At 45.0% G+C, this 23,758-nt stretch overlaps 2 protein-coding genes across 5 annotated transcripts in view; one reads left to right on the top strand and one right to left on the bottom strand.

Annotated features, from left to right (window-relative positions):
- Positions 1-23,758, bottom strand: part of LOC146495648 (uncharacterized) — a 47,592-nt gene that overhangs the window by 4,039 nt on the left and 19,795 nt on the right. The window contains exons 2-20 of one of the 4 annotated variants that reach the window (XM_085143094.1): positions 23,450-23,582; positions 17,872-19,100; positions 14,254-15,293; positions 7,726-13,763; positions 6,656-6,694; positions 6,463-6,581; positions 6,095-6,272; positions 5,841-5,980; positions 4,309-4,435; positions 3,998-4,033; positions 3,265-3,416; positions 2,926-3,052; positions 2,669-2,814; positions 1,583-1,709; positions 1,477-1,503; positions 1,263-1,375; positions 788-920; positions 568-707; positions 53-176 (exon numbers count right to left, since the gene is read on the bottom strand). In XM_085143094.1, the coding sequence (XP_084999220.1) occupies positions 53-176; positions 568-707; positions 788-920; positions 1,263-1,375; positions 1,477-1,503; positions 1,583-1,709; positions 2,669-2,814; positions 2,926-3,052; positions 3,265-3,416; positions 3,998-4,033; positions 4,309-4,435; positions 5,841-5,980; positions 6,095-6,272; positions 6,463-6,581; positions 6,656-6,694; positions 7,726-13,763; positions 14,254-15,293; positions 17,872-19,100; positions 23,450-23,582 (10,168 nt within the window). The other 3 variants (XM_085143095.1, XM_085143097.1, XM_085143096.1) reach the window with 3 other exon arrangements.
- LOC146495650 (uncharacterized) overlaps positions 1-23,758 on the top strand; it is a 94,234-nt gene that overhangs the window by 52,199 nt on the left and 18,277 nt on the right. The gene's annotated exons all lie outside the window — the stretch shown is intronic.

Here is a 23,758-nt window from a genome sequence, read left to right as displayed (position 1 = left end):
CGATCCAAAAACATCTCAGGTGCTGGCGTTAAATGGGCCAGTCAGGACGTACCTGCAGTAATGGGCGCAGGGATCCAATCCGCTGAAAGCCGCTACGCTGAAATAAATCAGCCTCTTGGCTTGGTTGGAGGATCAGCTGTCGACCTCTGTAGTTACTGCCCTCATACAGCACCCACCTGGAGACAGACGACATCGTTTTAGCTCATTGTCAGCTCCCTGCAGTGGCTGTACTGCTCCAGCTGGGGGCCCCGTCACAGGAAGTGATGACTTTACACACAAAAGGCTGCTAATAAAATGCGTCCAATTATTTGGATGAAACAAAACATTCACTGGGCCGACTTATAATTCAAGTTCAGTACTTTGTGGTGAACTGCTGATTACTATTATAAGATAACAATATTTTCATTCACTGCTGCATAATTACGCTTCTATGAGCAGGTACAGGTTCAGGTGCAGACACACCTGAAAGGTCCATTCTGAAGCAGAACCTGCTGCATATAAAACCTCGGTGCTGATGGCAGGTGTCACATTTATAAACCAGAGGCTCAAACGTTCTCTGTCACTTACATTCCTCCGCCCACCACCAGGGAGCGTATGCGAGCGTCCAGGCCGGCCTGATGCAGGTTCACAGCTTCGTGCGTCAGCACCACCCTGCGACCTCTGCAGCCCACCTTCGTGAACAGGGCGATGGACGGCAGAGAGAACACCTGGAGGTGGAGAGCAGAGGGTTGAGTTCACACAGAGCACCACAGAGGGCTGAAGACGTCCAGGGAGAGCAAACACTCACATGTCCTGCAGTCCGGATGGACCGGAAGCTCGAGTCTGAGGACAGGAAGCCCATGGCCTCTGTGCTGGGGTACTCCCCCTCCTCCAGGATGTACATGTTCTCCGTGAACTGGGATCCCTCATATGCCACCCAGCTGACAACAAATATGCAGTATATTGAATGAAGCCGTGAAAAATGTGACCTCGTGCTGTGAATTTGGTACTTTTGCAGTTCTGTTTGCAGCATTTCTGACCCCTCATGACTTCATAAGTACAGACGATAACACATGACATCAAGGCTGATAAAAACACCAAATCAATTTTCCACCCACTCCAGGAGTCAATCTTTTTTCGTTTAACTAACTCTGAGCATTAAAATCTGAAGATAAGAGTTTAATTCCTGACGTAGAGGAACAGAAACAAACTATATGAGAACGTCTCAGAGTACTCTGAAAAGGACAAAGATTCCCTAAAACAGGCTTGTGGTGGTTGTTTACCTGCCAGCCAGCACCTTACAGGACCTGGGTGTGAAGTCTTCATCCAGAGCTGCCGCGCTGTCCTCCAGACACACCAGCCGTCCCTGGAAGTGCTCCTCAAAGTAGAGCTGGACCTGTAACACATCCACACAGCCTCAGCGACCCAGCAGCACACAGTAACAGAGACTCCTCATCATTTCTGATCGATGCTGAGCTGCACACGAACGAGCGATACCTTGAATTTCGTGGTTCCCATGCTGTCCTGTAGAACAAACAGAGCTGTCAGAGATGCACCTTTTATGACGTTAACGTGTGATTAACGGCTGCTGATGGTTTCTTACGTGGAAGATGGGCTGTATGGATGCGATCCTGAAGTCCTGAGCTCCCCAGTCCTCCGGGTTTGCGTACATGCCTTTCTCCAGGACGTAGAGTTCTCCGCTGAACCCCGGCTTCTCAAAGGCCACCCACCTGCAACGACAACCAGCTAAGAAATGAAACCACAGCCTCCATGTTTTCATCTGCATCCTGTAACCGTGAGAAGCACACGAGCCACGATTTACCCGCTGATTACATGGAGGAAGTTTAAGTTTAGGATACTTTTACAGGGATGTCTGCTGAAACTGGAAACCTCCTAACTCCAAGGAAACCAAAACAAAAGCCATTGTTGCTCTAAAATCAAGGAAGTGCTTGCAAACAGCACATCTTCAGGTTTCTCTGAATAATGACTTGAGCTGCAGCTTTATCTGTATAAACAGGCCGAGTCTCGTCTCAGAAGCTGTAAAATGACAGGCGAGGCCGTCGCAGAGCTAACAGCAGAGTGTTGGGCAAACAAATCCAACCAGCTCTGAAAACCAACAAAGAAATCTTCCCTGTAAAAACGAACAGACTTGCTTTAGAGTTTTTTAGCCCTGTATCGCACGAGTTTGGAATATTTAATCAGCGCTGGCACATCTCAACGATCAGCTGGAGAGAAACTGTGGGAGTGGTTTGGGTGAACTGGCCCTTTAAGTGTAGGAAAAAGAGAAACCCACAGATATTCATTACTGATTATCAGCACATGACCACGCTACTTTTATCTGCAGTTCAATTTGATTCCATTTATTTATGCATCACTAAATCACAACAACAGTCACCTAAAGTGCTTTATGCTGTAATCACGAACTCATGAACTCCTCTAACGCCCTCTGACAGTAACTAAATTCTGTTTTTGTAAAGCTCCGCCCCTGGGAAGCTTCCTTTCATCAATTCTATGAATGGATTTGTTTCACAGGCTCGTCCATAATTCATCCTCTGAGGCTGCAGGCGTGTATGTTTGCGTGCGCTGTGATAAAACACTGTAACGTGAGAAGCACACGCCCGAAACCTGAGAGAGAGAACATGAGTTTGAGCTTTGTGTTCATTTCTTTCTTCCTGTGTGTCTGACTTACACTCCACCGGTGACGTCGACAGACTGGGTCTTTGCACCGTGGCCGGTCTCCTCCAGGTTGACGACGGGTCCCAGCAGGTTGGTGCTGAGGCTCCGCTCACCGAAGTCCTGCTCGCTGAACAGCTTAACGTGCGGGGACAGGAAGTCCTGACGAAGAAGGCGACACAGACGAAAAGTTTAAAAAAGAGAAATCGCTGCATCAGATGGAAACGCGCTCCAGCCAGGAGCCTGCGGGTTAGCGTCTCAGGTGATACGTACTGCGATTACAGGCCGAAGTGACTGCAGCCCGTCCTCAGATCCCCCCCAGTGGCTGCAGTGAGGGTACTCCCCCTCCTCCAGGATGTACTGCTGGCCTTCAAAGTCTGCCTCCTGGTAGCCCACCCAGCTTCAACGTTGATACAAAGACACATTACAGACCTTTCCAACTCATATTTCTAGCACGTATAACAGTAAAGCCTTTTAAAGATCCCTGTTTAAAGTGCACTGTGCAGCTTTTCCATGTGTTCCATGTGCAACACGACTGTACCTGACAAAGTGAGCCAGCTTCTACGAATGTGACATTTAGGATTTGGAATGATGATGATGATAAATACTCACAGGCCGCCGAGGACCTTCAGAGACCCGACTGCACACAGCGTCTTCTTGTTCACAGCAGGTTCGTCGGATTCTTCGTCCTCTTGTACGTTGTAGATGTCGCTGTGAACCTCTAAACACTCGCCGTCAAAGTTGGGCTTCTCGTACAGTAAGGCCTGCACGACAGACACACAAGCAGGAGTTTTTACCCACTGCTGCCTAAAGGTACAATCCCAGTCATTCCACAGATTAGTAGAGTAACATATTTGACATCCGTCAGTGGAAACAGGCTAAAGTTCAGGCTGTAGGCTCGGAGCTGTCAGCGTACAAGGAGCTGATGGGGGAACATGCCTGAGCACGCTCGTTACAGGAGGTCTTTCTTTGGCCTGTTCCTAAACGTATCGCTACTCAACTCGTAGGAAAAGAAAGAAATTTTGGGGAAACATGATGTGAAGACATCATTGGACTATTTTTTGGTGTTTTTTCATTTTCACGTTCTCCTTCAACCAACAGCTTCACAGGAATTCAGCCTCATCTCAACCACAGTGAGATCTGTAACAGGAAATTCATCCTCTTTCCTCTGAATTGTTCCCCAGGCTGCTGAATCTGAGCCAAGTCATCAAACATGACGACTCGTGTCAGGCAAACATGTGTGGACTGAACTAAACTCGTCACTTTAGATAAGACTGAGATTCTGAGGAAACACAGCTGATGTGTGCAGCAGGTATTTACAGATGTGACGTAGAACAGAACAAACCTTGACTTCATTGGGACGCTCCACTTTTATCGGCCCCTGTAATAAAGACACTCTATCAGACTCAGGTAACTCGGAGAATTACAGTAAAGTGCAAACGTTCACAGGTCAGCCACAACATTAGAACCACCTGTGCTAACTGAGATTAAACTTTGTTCTATGACTAAAATAAACACAGCAGATGATTTTCTGACCTTTTAGGTTTGAAATCAAGTTTGCTTCCTGATGTATCCGACCCTGACACACTTCACTGGTTTTAATGTTGTGGCTGATCAGACTGCATAGCGTCATATTGTGTATTTCTTGTACTGTACCATTCGGAGGGGTCGGAGCGAGCCTACAAAGGGCTCAGGGAAGCCCCAGGCCTCCGGGCAGGGATACTCTCCCACCTCCAGCACGCCCATGAACCCTCCAAACCCTGGATCGATGTACACCAGCCAGCTGCAGACAGACACGAGACAGGGAGGAAAGCTGAGCAGGATTTCAACATTAAGGGTTACTTTCCTGAAAGAAAACGTTAATCTTTGACACAATGGAGGGAATAATGAGCACTCTCACTACTCCCTCCACCCATCAGGAATCTGCTGCAGTTAACTGGGACAACCACAAGCTCCGGCCTGCCGCCTGCATTCCTTCACACAAAGAACTCGGATGGATGATTTCCCATCAAACTTTATCTTTCTGTGCTCTTGAACCTCCACAGCGTTCCTGCTCCGGTTCAGACATCATAACTAATAACTAGGGGTGCAAAGATACACAAAATTCACGGTTCGATATTTTTTCAATACAAGAAAAATGTTCATGCCTTTTTAATTTGTCATTTATTAAAATTATAAATATATATTTGAACTCAAAAGTACAGTTTTTAAATTTAATGTTGCTGAAACAACAAAGTAATAAAATAATAAATCTATCTGATGGAGAAATCACTCATCTTTGGAAAAGAGAGTTTATTACAGAGAAATGGCTCTTTCCAAAATAAAAGCTCTACTATACGCTTCTTCTGGGCTATATTCTCAGCAGCATATTAAACATATCAGGTCCCCATAAGGAGAATCATGTGCTAACGGCTGTCTAAATGACTCGGCTAAAGTTTGTAGCATGCTGCTTGTTGTTTTTGTCTGCTTCCACTTGTCTTTGCACCAGGATGATGTCGGAGTAAATGTGCAGTCATATTCGTTGTGTTCCCACTAGTGCTGTCAGCGTTAATCTGAAATGACGTTAACGCCACAACGCGGCAAATCTCCGTTAACGAGCTACCGCGGATCGCCCCGTGCGTGGGGCTGGACGGCCAACACGTTAACGAGCTAACAGCGCTAACACACTAGTTCCCACCCATGTAATTGAGCATTGCTGGCACATCCAACATACTGTTTTACTTTAGTCCATGACGCGCTTACCTTCAGGGTCATACGTCACATGAAAACCAAAATAGTTCCTAAGGCCAGATCTGAATGAGGGTGGGGGAGGTTCAATTTGCCATGTTGCAACGAGCTTAGCTTCTGTCTTGCTAGCTTGTCCTGCGCTCAGTGAATCTGCGTTCGACTACTCCGCCTAGGCTGCACTGTCGAGCGCAGATCCACTGAGCGCTCAACACAGACAGCATCGTCAGAAGGAACGTTGATCAAATAAATTAAAAATTTTGTATTGTTCATACATATGCCTACCGAACCGAAAGCACTGGATCGAACGGTTCAATATCGATACGAGTATCGTTGCACCCCTACTAATAACGTAAACAAATTACAACATATTCTTTTTCTGGCATTTAATCTCAGATTTGTAATGAGCCTGTACCACCAACAAGAGCAAATTCCCAGTTAAGGACATTGAAGTCTCCACTTACACTCCAGAATGGACCTTAATGGAGCCGGTGGTCTGAGGGATGCCATAGGAGCTGACCTCTACGGTGTCGTCAAAGTAGGACGCCATCCTGCCCAAGCCGTTCACCTCTGAGAACAGGTCAATCTGGGGCATGCTGTAGTCCTATGAAACACACAAAAATAACACTGTGTGAGAGCTTTCACAGTTCCTTTCTTTATTTACAATAAGCCTGGAAAACTGAGCTTTTTGAATCAGGTTAAATGAAACCCAACTCACCCTCACTGCCAGTCGAATGGAGCCGATGACCACAGGCGCTGTGGGAATAGGTTCACCTATCTCATCTAGCGTTGCAGGACTTTGCTCCTCTGCCCAGACATTCACGATGCCATCTGTAGGACCTTCTTCCAGAGCGATGATACGGCCCTGGAAACCAGGCTTCTCATACAGGACCCAGCTAAAGAGACACAATCACGTAACTCTACACTTTTCACAGAACAAGCACCAAAGATTTCAGAGGACAGTTCAGTCACATCACCTGGATAAGTTAAAATGTGCTGCTACGTTACCATGGTAAAGTTTGTTTGACATTAACTATGTCCACGTGTGATCATCACACTGAAGCGTGGATGCATGCTAACGCGTACCATCCTCTGATGACTCTGACTGATATGATGGGGGACAGCTTCATGGTGGTGGCATCTTCTACATCAGAGTAGAGCTCAAAGGCCTCTCCTCCAAACTGAGCATGCTCGTGTATGATGATCTAGATCAAGACAGACATGTCACTGGAATCCATCATTAGAAATTCAATCTACGTTTAGATATGCACTGCAGTACCTTTCCAGGCCTTTTGTGGAACCCTCTTACTGCAGGAATCTGCAAGAAGAGTTGGAAAAGATTTAGGTTACGAACTTAAAGCGGAATTTTAAATATTACTTTGAGTGGTCGTCTGAACTGAGTGTGTCCTGATGGCCCTGGCCATGTGAGTCGAATGCTTTTTTATTCTAGAACCGTTTTGTCTGTTTGACCTCAGTAAACACGTTGCTGACTGCTCTAGTTTTTAGTTTTAAGGCAGTCGTTGGTTTCCACGTCAGGTTTGGGACGGTAGTCCTCCTTATTTTAACCGTGGCTCACCCTGGAGTAACCTGCTGTCAGTTACCTGAGTGCTCACACAGCAACTTTAAGTATTCATTCATTACTTCTAGTGAAGTCCCATTCATTTAACAGTTACAGTTACAATAATACTTTTACCCAAGTAAAAACCTAGTTTAGGTTTTATTTTAGACTTGCTAACAGGAGCAGTGCATGCTAAGAGACGTCAACAGAAATAAAAGATGTAAACGTGCTACATTTTTAGCAAGATTAACATCCACAGACGGGGCACATATACAATATTAAAGACAGAGTGTAAAGTGTACTCTTAGCAGTCTGTTAAAGTTCCTGTTAGTTTGGTATTTTAATCATCTGTGCAGTGTTTTTGCCTCACGTTGTTCTACCTTAAAGTCAACAGCAAACATTAATTTGTTTTGATCAGTTTCCAGTGCTCCTGTTTCCTCTCGTGCCCGCGGCAGAGAAACAAACAGTGTGATTATTTAAAGACACATTTCTTTTTATAGGTCTGCTTTATTTGCCTGTAGATGCAAATACTTCATGTCAGCCTGGAAGACGAGCCGATCTTGGAAGAACACATTGAGGACACGTTCGTCTTTCCTGTCCTTACTTGTAAATGATTCACAGTTTGGTTGCAACAGCATCACATAACAGTGTGAAGGTGGGGCGTGTGTGGTCATGGATATAAACTAGGAACTTACGAGTGCTTTGCAGATTTTCTTAGCTGATTAAAACCCATTCAGGCTTTGAGAATCCTTCCTGCTAACAGGCAAAGATATTTAAAGTCTCGTGCCTACCTTTGGCTTTGAAGTCATCTTTTGAAATCCATTTGAAGGGCGCTGCTGGATGGAGTTGGTGATTGGAGGAAGTTCTTCAGGGCTCTTCAGGTTCAGATCCACTTTAGATAGACCTGCTATCAGGTCCTGGTCCATAGCGATGCTCTCCTTTGTATTCTGGTTAGTTTGAATCGTCTGCGCTGTGGAGGTCTCGGTTTCTTTTTTGTTCTTCTTCAGTAATTTCTCTAAATGTTCAGGCAGCTTTATGTCAGAGAACGAGGGCAGCACAAGAGGAGGAGGAGAGGAGGAGCTAAAGACTGACTCACTAACTCTTCCTGTACCACCTCCTGTGACCGGGCTTTGATCTACGCCCGTCCCACTCATGTGTGTGGCCTCAGGCTTTGATGAATCAGCAGCTTCCACGTTTCTGAGTGAGGGCATGCCCTGCTGCTGGTCAGAGGAAGGTGTGCTATTTGAGGCAGAGGAAACTTCCTCTGTACTCTTCCTGGTGGAGCGAGTGGTCAGTAAGCTGGAGAGGATGGAAATCTTATTAAGCCTTGACGTAAGCTTCACAGGCTCTTCTCCATTGTCTTGCCCCTCTTTTCCTGCTTCAGCTTTGGCCCCCTCCTGGAGTGCAGATTTACCTTCAACCTCATCAAGTGTTGCTTGCTGTTCAGGAGTGGGTGTGGCATTTTTTTCCAGAGTTTGCTCATTCCTTTGATTTCCCTTTTGTTTAAGAATTGTCGTAGGTAAAAGGTCAATAAAGGTTCGTCCATTTTTCCTTAAGCCGAACTGGAATTCCTCAGGATCGAACGTTTTCTCGAAGCGGTCCTCCTTAATGGCCGGCAAGACAAAATGTGGAGTTTGAGACTTTTTATGAACATGCTTCTTTGGAGGCAGTGCGAAAGGCATCCCACCTTCCTTAATGTTCCTGATAAAATCATCGGGATCAAGAGGGTCATCCACACTAGCGGACGTGTTAAATCTTCTTTTGTGGACCCTTCTCTTCTTCTGATGGGATTCCACATCTAACCAGCTGGAAGGAAAGTCTGCATTTGATTGCAGACTTTGGGATGAAGTGGATGATTTCTCTGCAGTCTGTAGTTCTTTTTTGAAAGCACTACCTAGAACATCTGTTTCTCTTTTTTCTTTTGTGTCTTTGTCCTTCAGGAACACCTCGTCGAAACCAACAGTGGCTGATTCTTTCTTGGCATTCATCTTTGAAGCCTTTAGTTTCTCATCCACTCCAACAACCTCTTTAATGAGGTTTTTCTGTTCCTGTTTGCCAGCTGCTTTTCCAGCCATGGAAACACTTGATGTTACAGTTAATTCAGCATCTTTAGTTGTTTTCTTCAGATCCTTTGTTGCTACAGCCTTTGATTTCGGTTCTTTGTTAGTACCTGGAGCTGTGTGAGGTTCAGTAATTGTCTCTGGTTTCTTTATTTGCACAACTTTGACAGGTGTGCTCTTCTGGTCCTTTTGACTGCTAATTTCATTGTTAGCCTTTTCATTTTCCAAACTCTCTGCTGATGAGATCTTGGAGTCAGGACTCCCTTTATTTTCCACAGAACCCTGAGTTTTGCTTTCCATGTCATCTGTAGATTCTGTCTTTGCAGCCTCTGGTCCCTGTTGTAGACCAGCTTGTGGACATTTGGATTCTGTTGACTTATTCAGTTCTGGTTTTGTCATGTCTGCATTCTGCTTGTCGCTAACTTCAGTTGCCACCTCACTCACCAGGCTCTCTGCTAATGAATCCTTGGTTTCAGGAGCCTGGACCTGCTGGTTGCTAACATCATTATCAGCATTTGCAGTTGTCGCAACTTTGACTTCGGTTTTTTCATTGGCACCTTCAGAGCCACCTGAGGTCAGTTCTTGGGTTGCGTCTGTATTTTGGATCTCTGTTGTCTTAACCTGAACTTCTGCTCTGACCGTCTCTGGTTTCTGTTCAGATTCATGAAGTTTAGATTCAGTCAGTTCTTTTTGGTCTTGGACTTCAGCCTTTACAGGTTTCAAGTCCTGTTGGATTCCAGCATCACTATGAGTCTGCAAAGCCGCCGTCTTATTTACTGAGCTTTCTGCAAATGAATTCTTTTCAGCTCCATCAGCATCCTTTAGGCCTCTATTTTGGCTTTCTGTTGCTTCCTGTGGAGATTCTGATTTTAGAACAGATGCTTGACTTGTGGATTCTGCTGATTTGTCACCCTCTTGTTTTGTTATGTTAACGGTTACAGGAGCCTGGATCTGCTGGTTGCTAACATCATTATTAGCATTTGGAATTGACGCAACTTTGACTTCAGTCTTTTTATTGGCACCTTCAGCAGTAGAGCCACCCGAGGTCAGTTCTTGGGTTGCATCTGTATTTTGGATCTCTGTCTTCTGCTGACTTTCAGCTCTGACTGTCTCTGGTTTCTGTTTAACTTTATGATCTTGAATTTCAGATGTGGTCGAGCTCGTTTCCTCTACAGGCTTCAAATCCTGTTGGATTCCAGCATCACTATGAGTCTGCAAAGTTTCTTTCTCACTCACGAGGCTCTCTGCTGATGAATCCTTGGTGTCACCTTTCTCTTCAGCTCCATCAGCATCCTTTAGGTCTTGATTTTGACTTTCTGCTGCCTCCTGCAGAGATCCTGCTTTTAGAGCAGATGTTGGACTTGTGGATTCTGCTGATTTGTCACTCTCTTGTTTTGTTATGCTCCCATCTTGGTTGTTAAGGGTTACAGGAGCCTGGACCTGCTGGTTGCTAACATCATTATCAGCATTTGCAATTGATGCAACTTTGACTTCAGTTTTTTCATTGGCACCCTCAGTACTAGAGTCACCTGAGGTCAGTTCTTGGGTTGCGTCTGTATTTTGGATCTCTGTTGTCTTAACCTGTACTTGTGCTCTGACCGTCTCTGGTTTCTGTTCAGATTCATGAAGTTTAGATGTGGTCAGTCCTTTTTGGTCTTGGACTTCAGCCTTTACAGGTTTCAAGTCCTGTTGGATTCCAGCATCACTATGAGTCTGCAAAGCCGCCGTCTTATTTACTGAGCTTTCTGCTGATGAATCCTTGGTGTCACCTTTCTCTTCAGCTTCATCAGCATCCTTTAGGTCTTGATTTTGACTTTCTGCTGCCTCCTGCAGAGATCCTGCTTTTAGAGCAGATGTTGGACTTGTGGATTCTGCTGATTTGTCCCTCTCTTGTTTCGTTATGCTCCCATCTTGGTTGTTAACAGTTAGAGGAGCCTGGACCTGCTGTTTGCTAACATCATTATCAGCATTTGCAGTTGATGCAACTTTGACTTCAGTTTTTTCATTGGCACCCTCAGTACTAGAGCCACCTGAGGTCAGTTCTTGGGTTGCGTCTGTATTTTGGATCTCTGTTGTCTTAACCTGAACTTGTGCTCTGACCATCTCTGGTTTCTGTTCAGATTCATGAAGTTTAGATTTGGTCAGTTCCTCTTTGTTGTCAACTTCAACCTTTACAGACTTCAGGTCGTGTTGGATTCCAGCATCACTGTTAGTACCCAACGTTCTTGGCTTGTTCACCAAGCTTTCTGCTGATGAATCCTTGGTCTCATTCTTGTCTTTAGGCTCCACACAGACAACCTTTAGGTCTTGAATCTGGATTTCTGCCTGCACGACAGACTCTGGTTGTACTATTCCCACTCGCTTTTTCAGACCAGATTTGTTACCATCCTTGTTTTCTGTCTTTTCTTTGGTTTTTGAACCTGTTGATTGGTTCATCTCTGCTTTGGGAACATTTCCAACACTATTAGCATTCATATCTCCCATCTCCTTTTTCAGGCTTTCTACCGATGAATCACTGACTTCTGTCTTTTCTCTGGTACCTTCTGTACTAGTGTTTACTGAGATCAGTTCTTGAACTTTCACCTTTTCTTGGCTCTCCACTGTCTTCTCTTGAACTGATTTTTCTTGGGCTGGTTTTGTTATACTTTTACCTCGAAGTTCAACTTCATTATCTGCAGTCACTGCATCGTTCCCCAGACTGTCCACTGACAGGTCACTGGTTTTGGTTTTTTCTTTGGTGTCTTCAGTACTTAGAGAGGTCTGGTCTTGAATAACATCCATATTCGGGCTCTTCAGCATCTTCTCCTCACCTCCAGTTTTTACCATTTCTGGTTTCTGGTCTAATCTATCATCTGGATCTTTGACTGGTTTTGTTATGTCCTTATCCAGGTCTCCAACAATTATGGACTTTTGGTCTTCCTGGATGTTAGATTTAATGTCAGCATTCACAGCTTCAGTCGCACTCACCAAGCTATGCATTGACAAATCCTCTGTAGCTTCAGTGCTGGCAGCTTTTACTTCTTTAGTTGTATCTGATTTTAAAATATGTTTTTCTGATGTCTTCTTTGAGGCTTTCACCTCTGCAAGGTCCTGATTTAGATTAGCCTTTGTTGTAATGTCCTCACCTTGGTCTTTAGCAGCGGCCGCCTTCTTGTTTTCTTGAGTCACGTTCAATAAAGTCTTCTTTTCTTTATCAGCTTCAGCATCGAACGTGTTTTTGTCTTTTACGTCTGGAGTTCGTTTTCCTTTTACATCTCTGTCATGTTTGTCGTCCAGACTTGTGTCTTCACCTCCGACTTCCTCATCTTTGGTCAGAAGCAGTTTGGATTCATTTTTCACTTCGGATGCTTTTGTTTTCTCGCCGCTGCTCTCTGTGTTTTCTTTCAAAGGCATCTCAGGCTGCTGTTTTGTAGTTTCATGGAGTATTGCGTGCTCCTCCCTCGTTTGTTCGTTCAGAGCGTTTGTAACCCCTGTCTGTGTTTCTTCCTTGGATTCAGCTGATAAACCTCTGTCCTCTGATGACAGATGTGCTGATTTCTCTGAATTTCTAATGGCTCTCTCTGTGGTTCTGCTCTTGAGCGCCTCTTTGCAACTATTCTGTGACTCAGTGCTTTCCTCTGCTGTGTCACTGAGCGTTTCATTTGGTTTTGAGCCTTTCCCTTCAGATCCTCCTGCGAGTAAAAGAGCCTCTTTGTGCAACTGATTTTCAACATTCTTGGACAATTCACCAACAGTCACAGCCTCTGTTTGAATGCCCAACCTCTCTGCTGGTTTCCTGCCACCCTCCTCTTTGCTTTTCTCCTCTACTTCAACATCTTTTGCTAAGGCCCTGTTGAATGTCAGGGACGTGTCCCTATCGTTTGTTAATTGATCCTCCCTTGATAAATCCTTTCGCTGCTCTGTACTGGCTGGTTTAGACTGATCTGAGTCATCCTTTGACGTCAGTTTAGCAGGAAAACTGCTGCTGTTTATCTTTTGCTTGTAAGTGAATGCATTTATTTTATTAGCAGGAATACGTCCACCCTCAGTGGGTTTGCTTGGCGTGTCAGCTTCATCTTCAGGAGCTTGTTTTGTGTCGTGAGTTCGTGGTGCCGTGTTTTTATTCACGTTTCCTGTTAGCTTCAGTGTTTTTAGTGACGGGGATTTCGGTTCTCGTGTTGTGTTTTTATTTTGAATAACAGACGCATTTTCCGCTCGACTTCCATCAGTAACTTGAGACGGAATTGCTTTGTCGATCTCGCAGCTCGACTGCACCTCGGCTCCTGTGTCCGGAGCACTTCCTGTAATAACTGTGTCGCTGTTTTGCAACTGCTGGATGTTTGAAATGTCTTCAGTTGCTCTGCTGGTTCCAGTGTCTTTTTCTTTCACTTTGGTTTCATCGGTGTGTTTTATAATACATTCCTCTCCCTCCGACTTGAATTTAAATACGTCTTTACTGTCACGCTCATTCGCCGTGACGCTTTCAGGTGCTTTTACATCCGTCTCTGTCGATGTGTTGTGATTTGAGTCCTCAGAATTCCCACTTTGGGAACGTTGTCTGGGTTTTAGTTTATTGGAGCTTCTCTGGCCTCTTGTGGGAAGTTTGCTCACAGACGACGAAGTCTCAGGTGAATCTTTTGCAGCCATTTTTTGGTTCCATTTAAAGATTCTTGATGAGACGGTTTTCTCTTTGGTGGGAGGTGGAGAGATGCTGGAGGTCGGAGTATCGCTCTCACCGTGGATTCTTTTAGAAAAGGTTTTGGGTGGTTTCACTGGTGGGACACTTCCTGCTGGGAAAAACAAAAAACACAGACAAACAGGAAATTATGGATCTTATGATGGAGCAGAGACACCGCCAAAATAAAAAATAAACAGATTAGGAGTAAATACCAGTAACTGTATCAGAGCTTTACGGTGATATTTTTAACACAAAAATAACTTTGGGACAGGATAATGGAAAACTGTGTAATACATGCATGTCTATTATTAACTTTATATGTTTTATTTGATTGCATTTTATTGGCAATTATTCCATATTTAGGCAACTGTTTTTCAGATAATAATAACCTAAATATTTGGAGTTTTTCTGCAGAAACATCTGCGAACCAGATGTTTGTCCAGATCCAACAGATGAAAAACAGTCTGTATTTTCATCTCTGCATGAAATGTTCATTACAAACTACCCCGCTTGTTCATTTTAGTTGCCCCTGGGTTTCATATGTCCTCCTTCAACCCCCCTCATGTCGCCTGGTCCGACATGCTGCATTCGAGCTTTCTTACCTTTCTTTGGACTTTCGGGCAGCGGTGGCGGCGTCTCACTCCCAGGACTCTCGTCAGCTGTTGCATCTTTCTGCTCTCGACTTGTCTTCTGGACTGTTTTAGGCCTGTCCGAGTCCATCTGACCCGATGAAACCCTTCTATGGGTTATATCAACCTTCTTTCTCGTCGGAGATGAAACGGGCAGCCGGCTCTCCACATCGTTCTGCTGCTGGGTTTTTTTGACGTCCGGACTTTCCCCGTGTGGTGGGTGTCCACTCTTACTGCTTCTCTCCTCATTTAGCAAGTTCACAGACTCAAAGTCCTCATCTGATTTGTCCTTGCTGAGTTTTGTTCCGGTTCTAGTTTTCGTGGGAGAAATGTTCCCCGATTTTCCTCCTTTGGTTTCCTCAAAGCTTGGTTTCCTTCCAGGTCTGGCTGCAGTTGTTGGAGATTTCAGAGTCTCTTTGGTCCTAGGCTGTTTTTGTAGTTTGGGCCCTGAGGTGTCCGGCGCCGATGTCTTATCTGGTGTCACTGGCGATTTCACGTCTGCGTCTGATGTTGATCTTTTGGGGATTTTAGACTTTGAACCCGCAGCACCGGAGGGAGCGCGGGTTTGGTCTTTTAATGCTGGCAACATACCAACGGCTCCGTCTCTTTGTGTTGGATTATCACTGGAAGTTTCCACTTTTGTGCCCTCTGTGGAGCCCTTTGCCTTTGTTGGGACATTCTTGGCCTTGTTTGCAGCTGCAGAGGTCGGGGTCTTTGTTCCACTCGCCGTGGTATGCCGGCTTTCTGCTGCTCCTTTAACTCCTCGTTTCGGGGCTGCAGCCTGGTCGGCCGCTTGGCCTCTCGCCGCTGGTTCTGCAGCTGCTGGCTTCTTTTTGTACATGTCTGACGCTGCAGAAGTGTCATCGAAGTCTGAGGCCTCCAAGTCGGTTTTACCTTTAACTATGGCTTCCGGAGTGATTGCCTCAGAGGGTGAAGACTCGTCTTCTGGTGTGGGCCGATCGAGGGTTGTGTCCTTAAAATCAGCATCGTTGTTGTTTTGGAGGATCAGCCATCTGTCAGAAAACACAGAAAATATTTAATGACAGCTCCAGACACACTTTGTGTTTCCACACAAGTGGATAGATCCTACGCTGTGAAAACCACCGAGTGTTATAGCAAAATAGATTCTGGCTTTGTAATACTTTGTTGCATAAATGATAAAAAAAATGTTTGAAAAATAATTAAATGCAGCATATTTAGACCATGATTTGTGCCTTTGGAGGCCATTAAGATAAAATATCCTGGCTTAATTTATGGCTAAATATCCAGAGAAGGAAAAGATATCCTGGATATTACAGCCCCCCAGTGAAGTCACTGTTACAACTTCAGGGCTCGCAAAATTTCAAAATCCCAGGTAGCCCGTTGGGCAGGGACTCTTCAGTTTTTGGTAGCCCAAAATAAATTTAAGTAGCCCGAATAAGAAAGAGAGCAATTTTTTGATTGATGTTTTGTTTCTAATGGGGGCCTTTCTTAAAATTACTGGTCCCAGTAACAAAGGCGCTTGTCGACTCAGAAATCGAGGGAAAACCAACAACACACCCGGCAGAACATTATGTTATTTACACGGGTGCACATAAGTGGTTCGCATGTGCGCATTCGCTGTCAAAATAAAAGACGCGCACCAGATAAGAAGTTGCAGCGCACGTTTGTGTCCATATAAAAGGCTGTTTTTGTCCACTAGAGTTTCACGGCACATTCTGCACATTTGTTTGAAGCCAGCTCACCTTCTGCAACCACTTTTCCGAGAATACGCGCTTCTTTTGTGGTTCGGACTCCTTCTGACATTTCTTTGGAGGTGGAGGAACATCACAGTAATTGCTTAAAGGAGCTTCTTCGACATCTTTAAGAGTTCTAAACAAATGTCTGTCCTCCTCCTGAAAATCTTATGTACGCAAACACGCGTTGCAACTTCTTATCTTGTGCGTGTTTTTTATTTTGACAGCGAATGCGCACCTGCGGACCACTTATGTGCAGCCCTGGTTATTTAGCTCGTCATATTGCAGCCACAGAAATTCTTTTGTCCATGAAACCATAAAGCTGCACTTTCTTTTTGCCTTATAGTCTGATTTGTCATAACTTTTCCGTTTTGTCACTTCTTCACGCTGACCTGTCTTATTTGGCTCAGCAGAACTAAAATATATATCCTGCTGCTTTTACACACGCACTAACATAACGCTCAGCGATTCTCTGCGCGATCAACCTCTCACATGTTTAAGCTGCGGGAGATTTCACTTGTCATGTTTGCATAGTAAGTTAACGATTGATAAGACGATGTCAGAGGAATTGGTGCGCAAATTATCGTCACTCACCAATCAGTGCTGTCGCTCTCTATACACAGTTCACGCGATTGCAAAGTGAAAGCAAAAAACAAGCACAAATTCAAACGCGATTTCAATATGTCACATATTGACAGTGGCTCACCGATGCCAATGACATAATTACCCAGCTACATTTCCGAAAGAATGCAAAAGCATTGACATATATTTTTCCTTCCAACGATAGGCCGACGGGCAGAGCAGAGATAGATTTCGGTAGCCCGACTGGAAAAATCGCTAGCCCCAGGACGTCGGGCTAGCAATTTTGCGAGCCCTGAACTTGAATCCTCAGGGTCCTCAGATAGCTAATGCTAGCACTATTACAGTGAAGCACGAGTCCAAAGAAGAGTTTACTGCCAAATCCACAGATCCAACGAGCTGCTGACGCAACAGACACGAGAAAGAACAAAGCAGCCGTGAAGCAGAGAAAAGAAAAAGAGCAAAAATTACAGCAACACAAGACGAGGACAAAGGAAGACCTGCAGCTAAGCTCACGAGCCCTTCTCCCCTCCCACAGTGGGTAAATCCACCTGACTGTCCAATACATGGATGGAATTTCTGAGCCTGACTAAGCTTCCACTTTTAAGACAGCAAATAAGAAAACTACTTTTAAAACTCTGTGTTGTCCTTAAAATTATAAATCAGACACTTAGCAGGGAGACATCAGAGCAGCAGCTGTAAATGTTTTCCTCAGTTTACACCTGCACAACACGACCAAAGAGAAAACTGCATCTGCGAGTCTTCATGCGAAAGGTCACATGTTGTTGTGTTTTCTGACCTGATTAAGTTCAAATATCACTCAAACATTTTGTGTCTCGTCTCTAATCATAAAAATGCTTCACACATGCAGAGTTTCCACTGTTTTCCTGCACGATGACAGTAAACCTGGATGAACCGTCTGTAAAACCACCTGCAGAATCACCCGTGTGTAGAAACTTTAAGCGCTCCTCCCGAGGCGGAGCGTTTCCACGGCGTCCTGAGGTCAAACATGAGAGCTGCTGGTTGTTAACTAACTGGAGGTAGTGAATGAACACCAAAGGTTAACAGAACAGCTGACCTACATTTGATAAATCCAGTAAAGTGTCAGAAGCTTAAAGCTGTTTCTGAGTGGCTGGATGAATATTTCAGCGCCTCCCTGCAGGTTTTAGCCCCATTGTTCAGCTCTGGCACAAAGCACCATGGGAACTCGGAGCTCGGGTTGCATGCAGGCTGAGCTGTTTCTCTGGATCAAAGAGGCTGTAAAAGCAGAGGGAAATGAAAACAGACAGACACTCACGGTTTCGCCTCTGTTGTGTTCGAGCTCTTTGAAGTTGAGCCTTCGTCCTCGTGCACCTCGGCAACAGCTTTGCTCTTCGAAGGCAGACTCACAGTCTTACGTGTGACCCGGCTTGAGCTCGTCCGGTGTCGCTCCTGAACCGGAGGAGAACTCCTTGTTGAGTCTGTGTCCGGCCCCTCCGGCTGCTCCGTGGGGGTCTGGACCTCCCCCACAGTCTGTGACAGGGAGGAGAGTGAGTGTGGCAGGCTGCCACTGAGCGCAGGAGTCTCTGAGGGGGTGGGAGGGCTCTCTGGTGCTCCCTCATTCTCTGAGTCGTCCTCTGGAATTACTGTGACAGGTACGGCCAAAAGAGGAGGCGAGTCTGCTCTAAAGCCCTCCTCCTTTTTCATTACACCCCTTTCTTTCTCCCACTCCACCTCCTCCTCTCCCAGGTGTGTCTCCACCCATATGGCTTTGTGGAACAGGACAGGAGACTCGCCTCGGGGCTTTTCCTCTCTCGTGGTTGCACTTTCCCCCGAGAGGCTGCTGGTGGATATTCGAGTGCTCGTCCTGGGTCCTCCTGAGTTTTCCCTCTTCAGGTCCGGAGGCTTTCCCTCCGGTTTGAACAAAGTTATTCCTCTCAGCGCCGTGCTGTGGCCCTTCTCTCCAACCTTCACCGATGCTTTCTTTGATGCTAAGCTTATGGAGGTTAGGTTAGGAGACTTTGGGCACTCCACGGCCTTGGAAAGTGGGATCTGAAGTGACGTCAGTGTGGTCGGGCTGATGACCTCATCCTCGCTGCTGCTCTCTGGTCTCTTCAGTACTTTCTGTTCCAAATTCACCTGCAGCCGTTTGCTCACTTCCTCCACCACGGATTCAGCGAAGCCCACTTCTGACTTCAAACCGAGATCTGGCTCAGTGGCAGATGCAGGGTCTGTGGAGGTCATGATTGCATCCAGCTCCTTCACGCTGCTTCTCCCTGTGCTGTTACTGTCTGCAAACGGCAGGTCTGCCTCTACGGTGACCTGCGAGGCCCTGCTGGAGGCGCTCCGGCTCGAGCTCTGGCTCACAGTGTCGCTGTGCTCAGCATTTAACCCATTTTCTGGCTCAGATTGGGCCGAACGTGGAGACAAGGGGGATGCCGCGGAGCTGTCGGAGGTGCTCGAATGATTCCGGCTGCTGCTCTTCTTCCTCTTGGAGCTGAAGAAGTTGGTGAAACGGTCGAACATCGATTTCTTCTCCTCCGAACTCTAAAAAGAAAAGAGGACAGGCAGGAAAGATGAACACTGAGATGTAAGACTGCATTAATAATGAAATGTGCACAAAAACAACCTGCTGTACTTCCTCTGAGGTTGAGCTGCATCGTGCGCTCTGCCTGTCCTGGACTCCTTTAAACACAAACACAGTCTGGGCCTAAAGTTTTCCCACCACCATCACCTCGTTTTTCCTTTTCATCTATTTTTATACATTTGAATCATTTTTGAAGTTCAAGGAAATCCCCTGAAAACAGATCCTGTTATATAATCAGAGCCAATTAAAAGAAAGAGCAGTCTGCAGGTTGTTTGGCTCCAAGTAAAAACTGAAGCTTTAAATGTTTGTCGATCCTCGAGAAGACAAGAAGGAGCGAGTGTTTGTCAGAAGCTCCAACTAATCACCTGCTGAGCAGCAGGAACTACAACATGGCAGCCAGAGAGGAGGCGGCGACGGAGTGACATCATCAAAAACAAACAGCAGCCATTCATGGTAAATAAATGTAAAGTAACTGTCGCAGCAGGATTAACAGACTGAGTTTGATATTTCTGCAGAAGCACTAAACCGAGCTCTTGACTTTCTCTACATGATTTCATGCAGTTAGACTTTAAATGTATTTCTGTATTTTTTCCGTGTGAGAACACTGATGGATGTGTTTGTTCATACGTGTGTGTATAAATCGAACAGCTGATTCTTTCATCCTGATGCTTTAATAAGTGAAAATCTGACTCGGTCGAGCTGAGACGGCGTTTCTGTAGAAATGAAAACTGGCAGGTGTTTTCATCGACATACCTTTGAGTCACAGACGAGAATACCTGAAAGATTTTCTAGATAAATATTCTTTCTCACTTACTCAGAAACGCAAATCGTTGGAATTTACCTTCCTTTAAAGGTGTGACTGCAATCAATAAGAGTTCTTTCAATTTCAGCTGAAAACATGTTTTATAATTTGGACAGAATATGATCCTGATACAGACGCAGGTAAAAACAGATCTTTCATAAACTGACTGGTTTTAAGCAGCCAGTTATCACACATGAGCTTAGAAACTGTAGAAACTAAAATCAGCTGAAATGTTTCAGATTTGTTTGATCTTATCAGCGTCATTTACTCACAAACACATGGATGGACTGGCTGAGTGACTCTGAACAGGAACAGCTCTCTGTGAGGTGAGCTGTACACGGCCACGCTGTGAACACAAGCTCTTATAACAGCTTATCATCACCTCACTTTCATTTATCACTCATGTTTAAAACAGCATTTTGTTACATTTTAACCACCTTTACTTTGGATATTTGTTCTATTTTGAGCTTATTTACTTTGCTTATACCAAAAGTCGGGAACTATGGGAATGTCAAACAAAAGCAGAAGCATCGTTAAAGCAAATCCTCTCTTAAAATCTTTATTCTCTCTTATTATGAAATATTTTTGACCATTTTTTGTGTAAAGAGTGAAAAGCTGAACCAAACTAAACGCAGACACCTGCAGTGAATGACGCACAGCAGTAAAACTGAATGACTAACTAACTTTCATCCCCACAGCTCACAGGTTCAAACGGCTCAGAACAAACCCGGAAAACAAACATGGAATATCGGAGCAGGTGAAAGAGCAGCAGAGACGTCCACAGTCCGGTTTGAAGCCCGGACTGCTCATAATGCAAAACCAAAGCTGGCGGTTGTCACAAGAAACAAAGAGCACATGTTAGAACAAGAAGCAGCTACGCACCATTCTGACTTCCTGGAGTCCAAACTGCAGAAGTTCTGTGTCTAAGTTGGTCCCAGAAATCACACAAAACTGACCGAGAACCGACGACTAATCACACCTTGTAGAAGAATTCAAACCCTTAAAGCTTCCTGCTCCTCGGGCAGCACTGACTGCTTCTACCTGAGCGTGTCACGGCTCTGAGACGTGGGCTTTGCCTCCTACATCACAGTAAAAAGACAATATTGTGAAAGCCAGCTGGAATTCTCAATCCAGTAAAAATGAGAGGGTGTGGACGAGGCTGGCGGAGAGCAGCACACCCTTCCTCATTCTAAAGCGTGCGTGTGAATGGGACGCCTGTTATCTGCTGCCGACTTCACGAACAAATCATTTAGGTCTCAGTCTGGTGTAGAGGAACCACACGGCTGTGACCGAGGAGCATTTCAACACCCTCACTGAGCTTTCCAGCATTTCCATATTTTCACAGAGCAAACAGCAGCTCAGGCTCAGTTTTTCCGGTTCATATCCAAACAGAAACAAACCACGGAAAACAAAGTGGAAGCGCGGCTACTTTACCTGCTTTAAGGGCCTGAAATCCAGAGCGTGTCAAAACCCGGAGGAATTACTCTCCTTCCACCTTTGCCCGCCATGTATTACTCCTCCACCAACCAACCGCTGCCCTTCTGTTTACCCAAAGCAGGACAATGTCAGGTAGGTGGGACTGAGCTCATATCAGTGTGAATTACGCCCCACGTCCTTATCTCTGAGACTGCAATAAAAACACGCGGGAAAGATAACGGAGATCAAAAGGAAAGAGCGCAGGACGCCGAGCTTCAGCTTTCACACACGAGCTAATTAAAGCTGAACTGCAGCATCGTTTCACACACTACATATGAAAAGCCTTAGAAATATACATTATACTGTATGTAATATGAATCTTATGCATTTAAGCCAACGTCATTTATTTACTGAGGGGGTTTATTGTTAGTAATTTTGGCATTTTATGTCCCCCGTAGGTTTCTGGTCCTCCCACAGACACAAAGAGCGCAGGAGGACGGGTTTGGCAGGTTTCTGTTTATGGGAAGTAGCTCCAGGCCAATAGGATCCAACAGGATTATATGCATGTCATTTTAAAGGAGAAGCACGCTGTTACAGTAACTGTTTTATAAAACTATGTCCACAAACAACATTCTTCATATTCTTTATTTTTCTGTAATAAAATATTTGTCCGGACCGACATCAGGAAAATGATCTACGGAGGAACAAAGTCCCAACTTAATGAATGTGTCATTAAATGCAACAATCAGAGCTGAGTAATATCTGCATTTATTTGATGATTTTAGCATGTTTGGTCTTCCACAGTAATGAACACATATCCCACTGTGTTTTTGTCACTTCCTGTTTGACTGAGAACATGAAGTCATCAGTTTACTGATCAGAGGGTGAAACACCAGGTCAGATTAATCGCGTCAAGGTTAAACTCAGAGTTGCTTCCTGGCTTAATCACCATGGTAACTGATACTGAACACATCACTAAGTCGGGAGCAGGCTATGATCAGAATTTTAAAATTGGACTTCCACAGAGCGCCGAGCGCCGTTTGCTGCTTCCATGAAGATAAAATCATAGGAAATCTGACCGCCTAACACGGCTAATGCAGCTGATCTGCTCCGGATGCACTTCTGATCCATTTCTTCCGCTTCGCGCGTCTGAACTTGCTGTTTTTATGTTTCTAAAGTCTCAAACTTTCTGATGTCCTGCAGATTTTTAAAGAAAACAGTGTCTAACAAAGAAGTGCTGCACAGGTAGATTTGGAGGAAATGTGCCTCAGAGCCGTCAGTGCTGCCGTTTATTAAACCAACAGTGACGGTTTATAAATACGATGACACGTTCAGCTGGCAGCAAACATGACGGCTCATGAAACAATAATGTGATCAATCAGCTGATCGAGTCACGTAAACTCTGAACCATCTCATCTTCATGTTTCTGTTTATTTAAAAAGGACTGAATAGACTTAAGTTCAGTGTGTAAATACGTCAGATTTAGCCACTAATTTTCATCTAAATCACAGTTATAGACAAACAATAAAAACTAAGAACCAGGCCTCAAGAAACTGGACCAGTAAAGTAATGCAAACAGAGCTGAAGCTGACGACACATAATCTCTCTGCTTTCATCTGGACCTCATGGACGCGGCGCCTGAGAAACAAACCAGAAAATCTCAAAACAGCTAAAAATAAAAGTGTAAAAGTGTAGAAGATCACTCTCCTGTGAGAGACGGCAGAGCTCCTACTGATCTGACTCACAGATGTAGATCACAGGATGTTCCACATGTTCTCACTGATGAGACAAAAACACAAAACACTAAAACCTTCATCGCAGCTCTGAAGCCTCTCTGAGCTCAAACGACACAGAGAGGAATGACTGATGATCCAAAGGAAGCAACAAGAACAAAACTCTGACCTATGAGCCGACAGCTGATCAATATCACCCAGAATCCGAGTGATGGTCAGCAGCTCAGAGTTTCTGCACTCAGAGTTCAATAAATTCATTTTGTGTATTTGTTTAATATTGATCTGCTCTCCTCAGGGAGGAATAGAAGCTGCTCTGACGTTATGCATCTGTAATCTCTGATGATTAACTCAGACCCACCTTGGAGTGTTTGGAGGGCGACATCGGGCTCCCCGGCGCCGCGTTCATGTCGAAGCTGATCATGGACGTCCAGTCAGACACGGTCTGGTAGCTGAACTCTGTGGAAACGCTCATCTGGTCGGGGTCGAGGCTCCTGGTGCACAGAGGCAGGAAACAGAGGGGAGAGGATGTTATATCACCGACCTTTGTTTCTGCTCTCATTGTGTGTGTGCGTGTGTGTGTGTGTGTGTGTGTGTGTGCGTGTGTTCATTAAAACACACACTTCACAACAGAAAAACACAACAACATCCCAGGAGATGAACCACTAAG

Source organism: Neolamprologus multifasciatus, chromosome 19 (genome assembly GCF_963576455.1).
Source record: "Neolamprologus multifasciatus chromosome 19, fNeoMul1.2, whole genome shotgun sequence".
Lineage (NCBI taxonomy): Eukaryota > Metazoa > Chordata > Actinopteri > Cichliformes > Cichlidae > Neolamprologus > Neolamprologus multifasciatus.
Note: the sequence above shows the minus strand (reverse complement) of the source record. Positions and strands in the feature narration are given on the sequence as shown.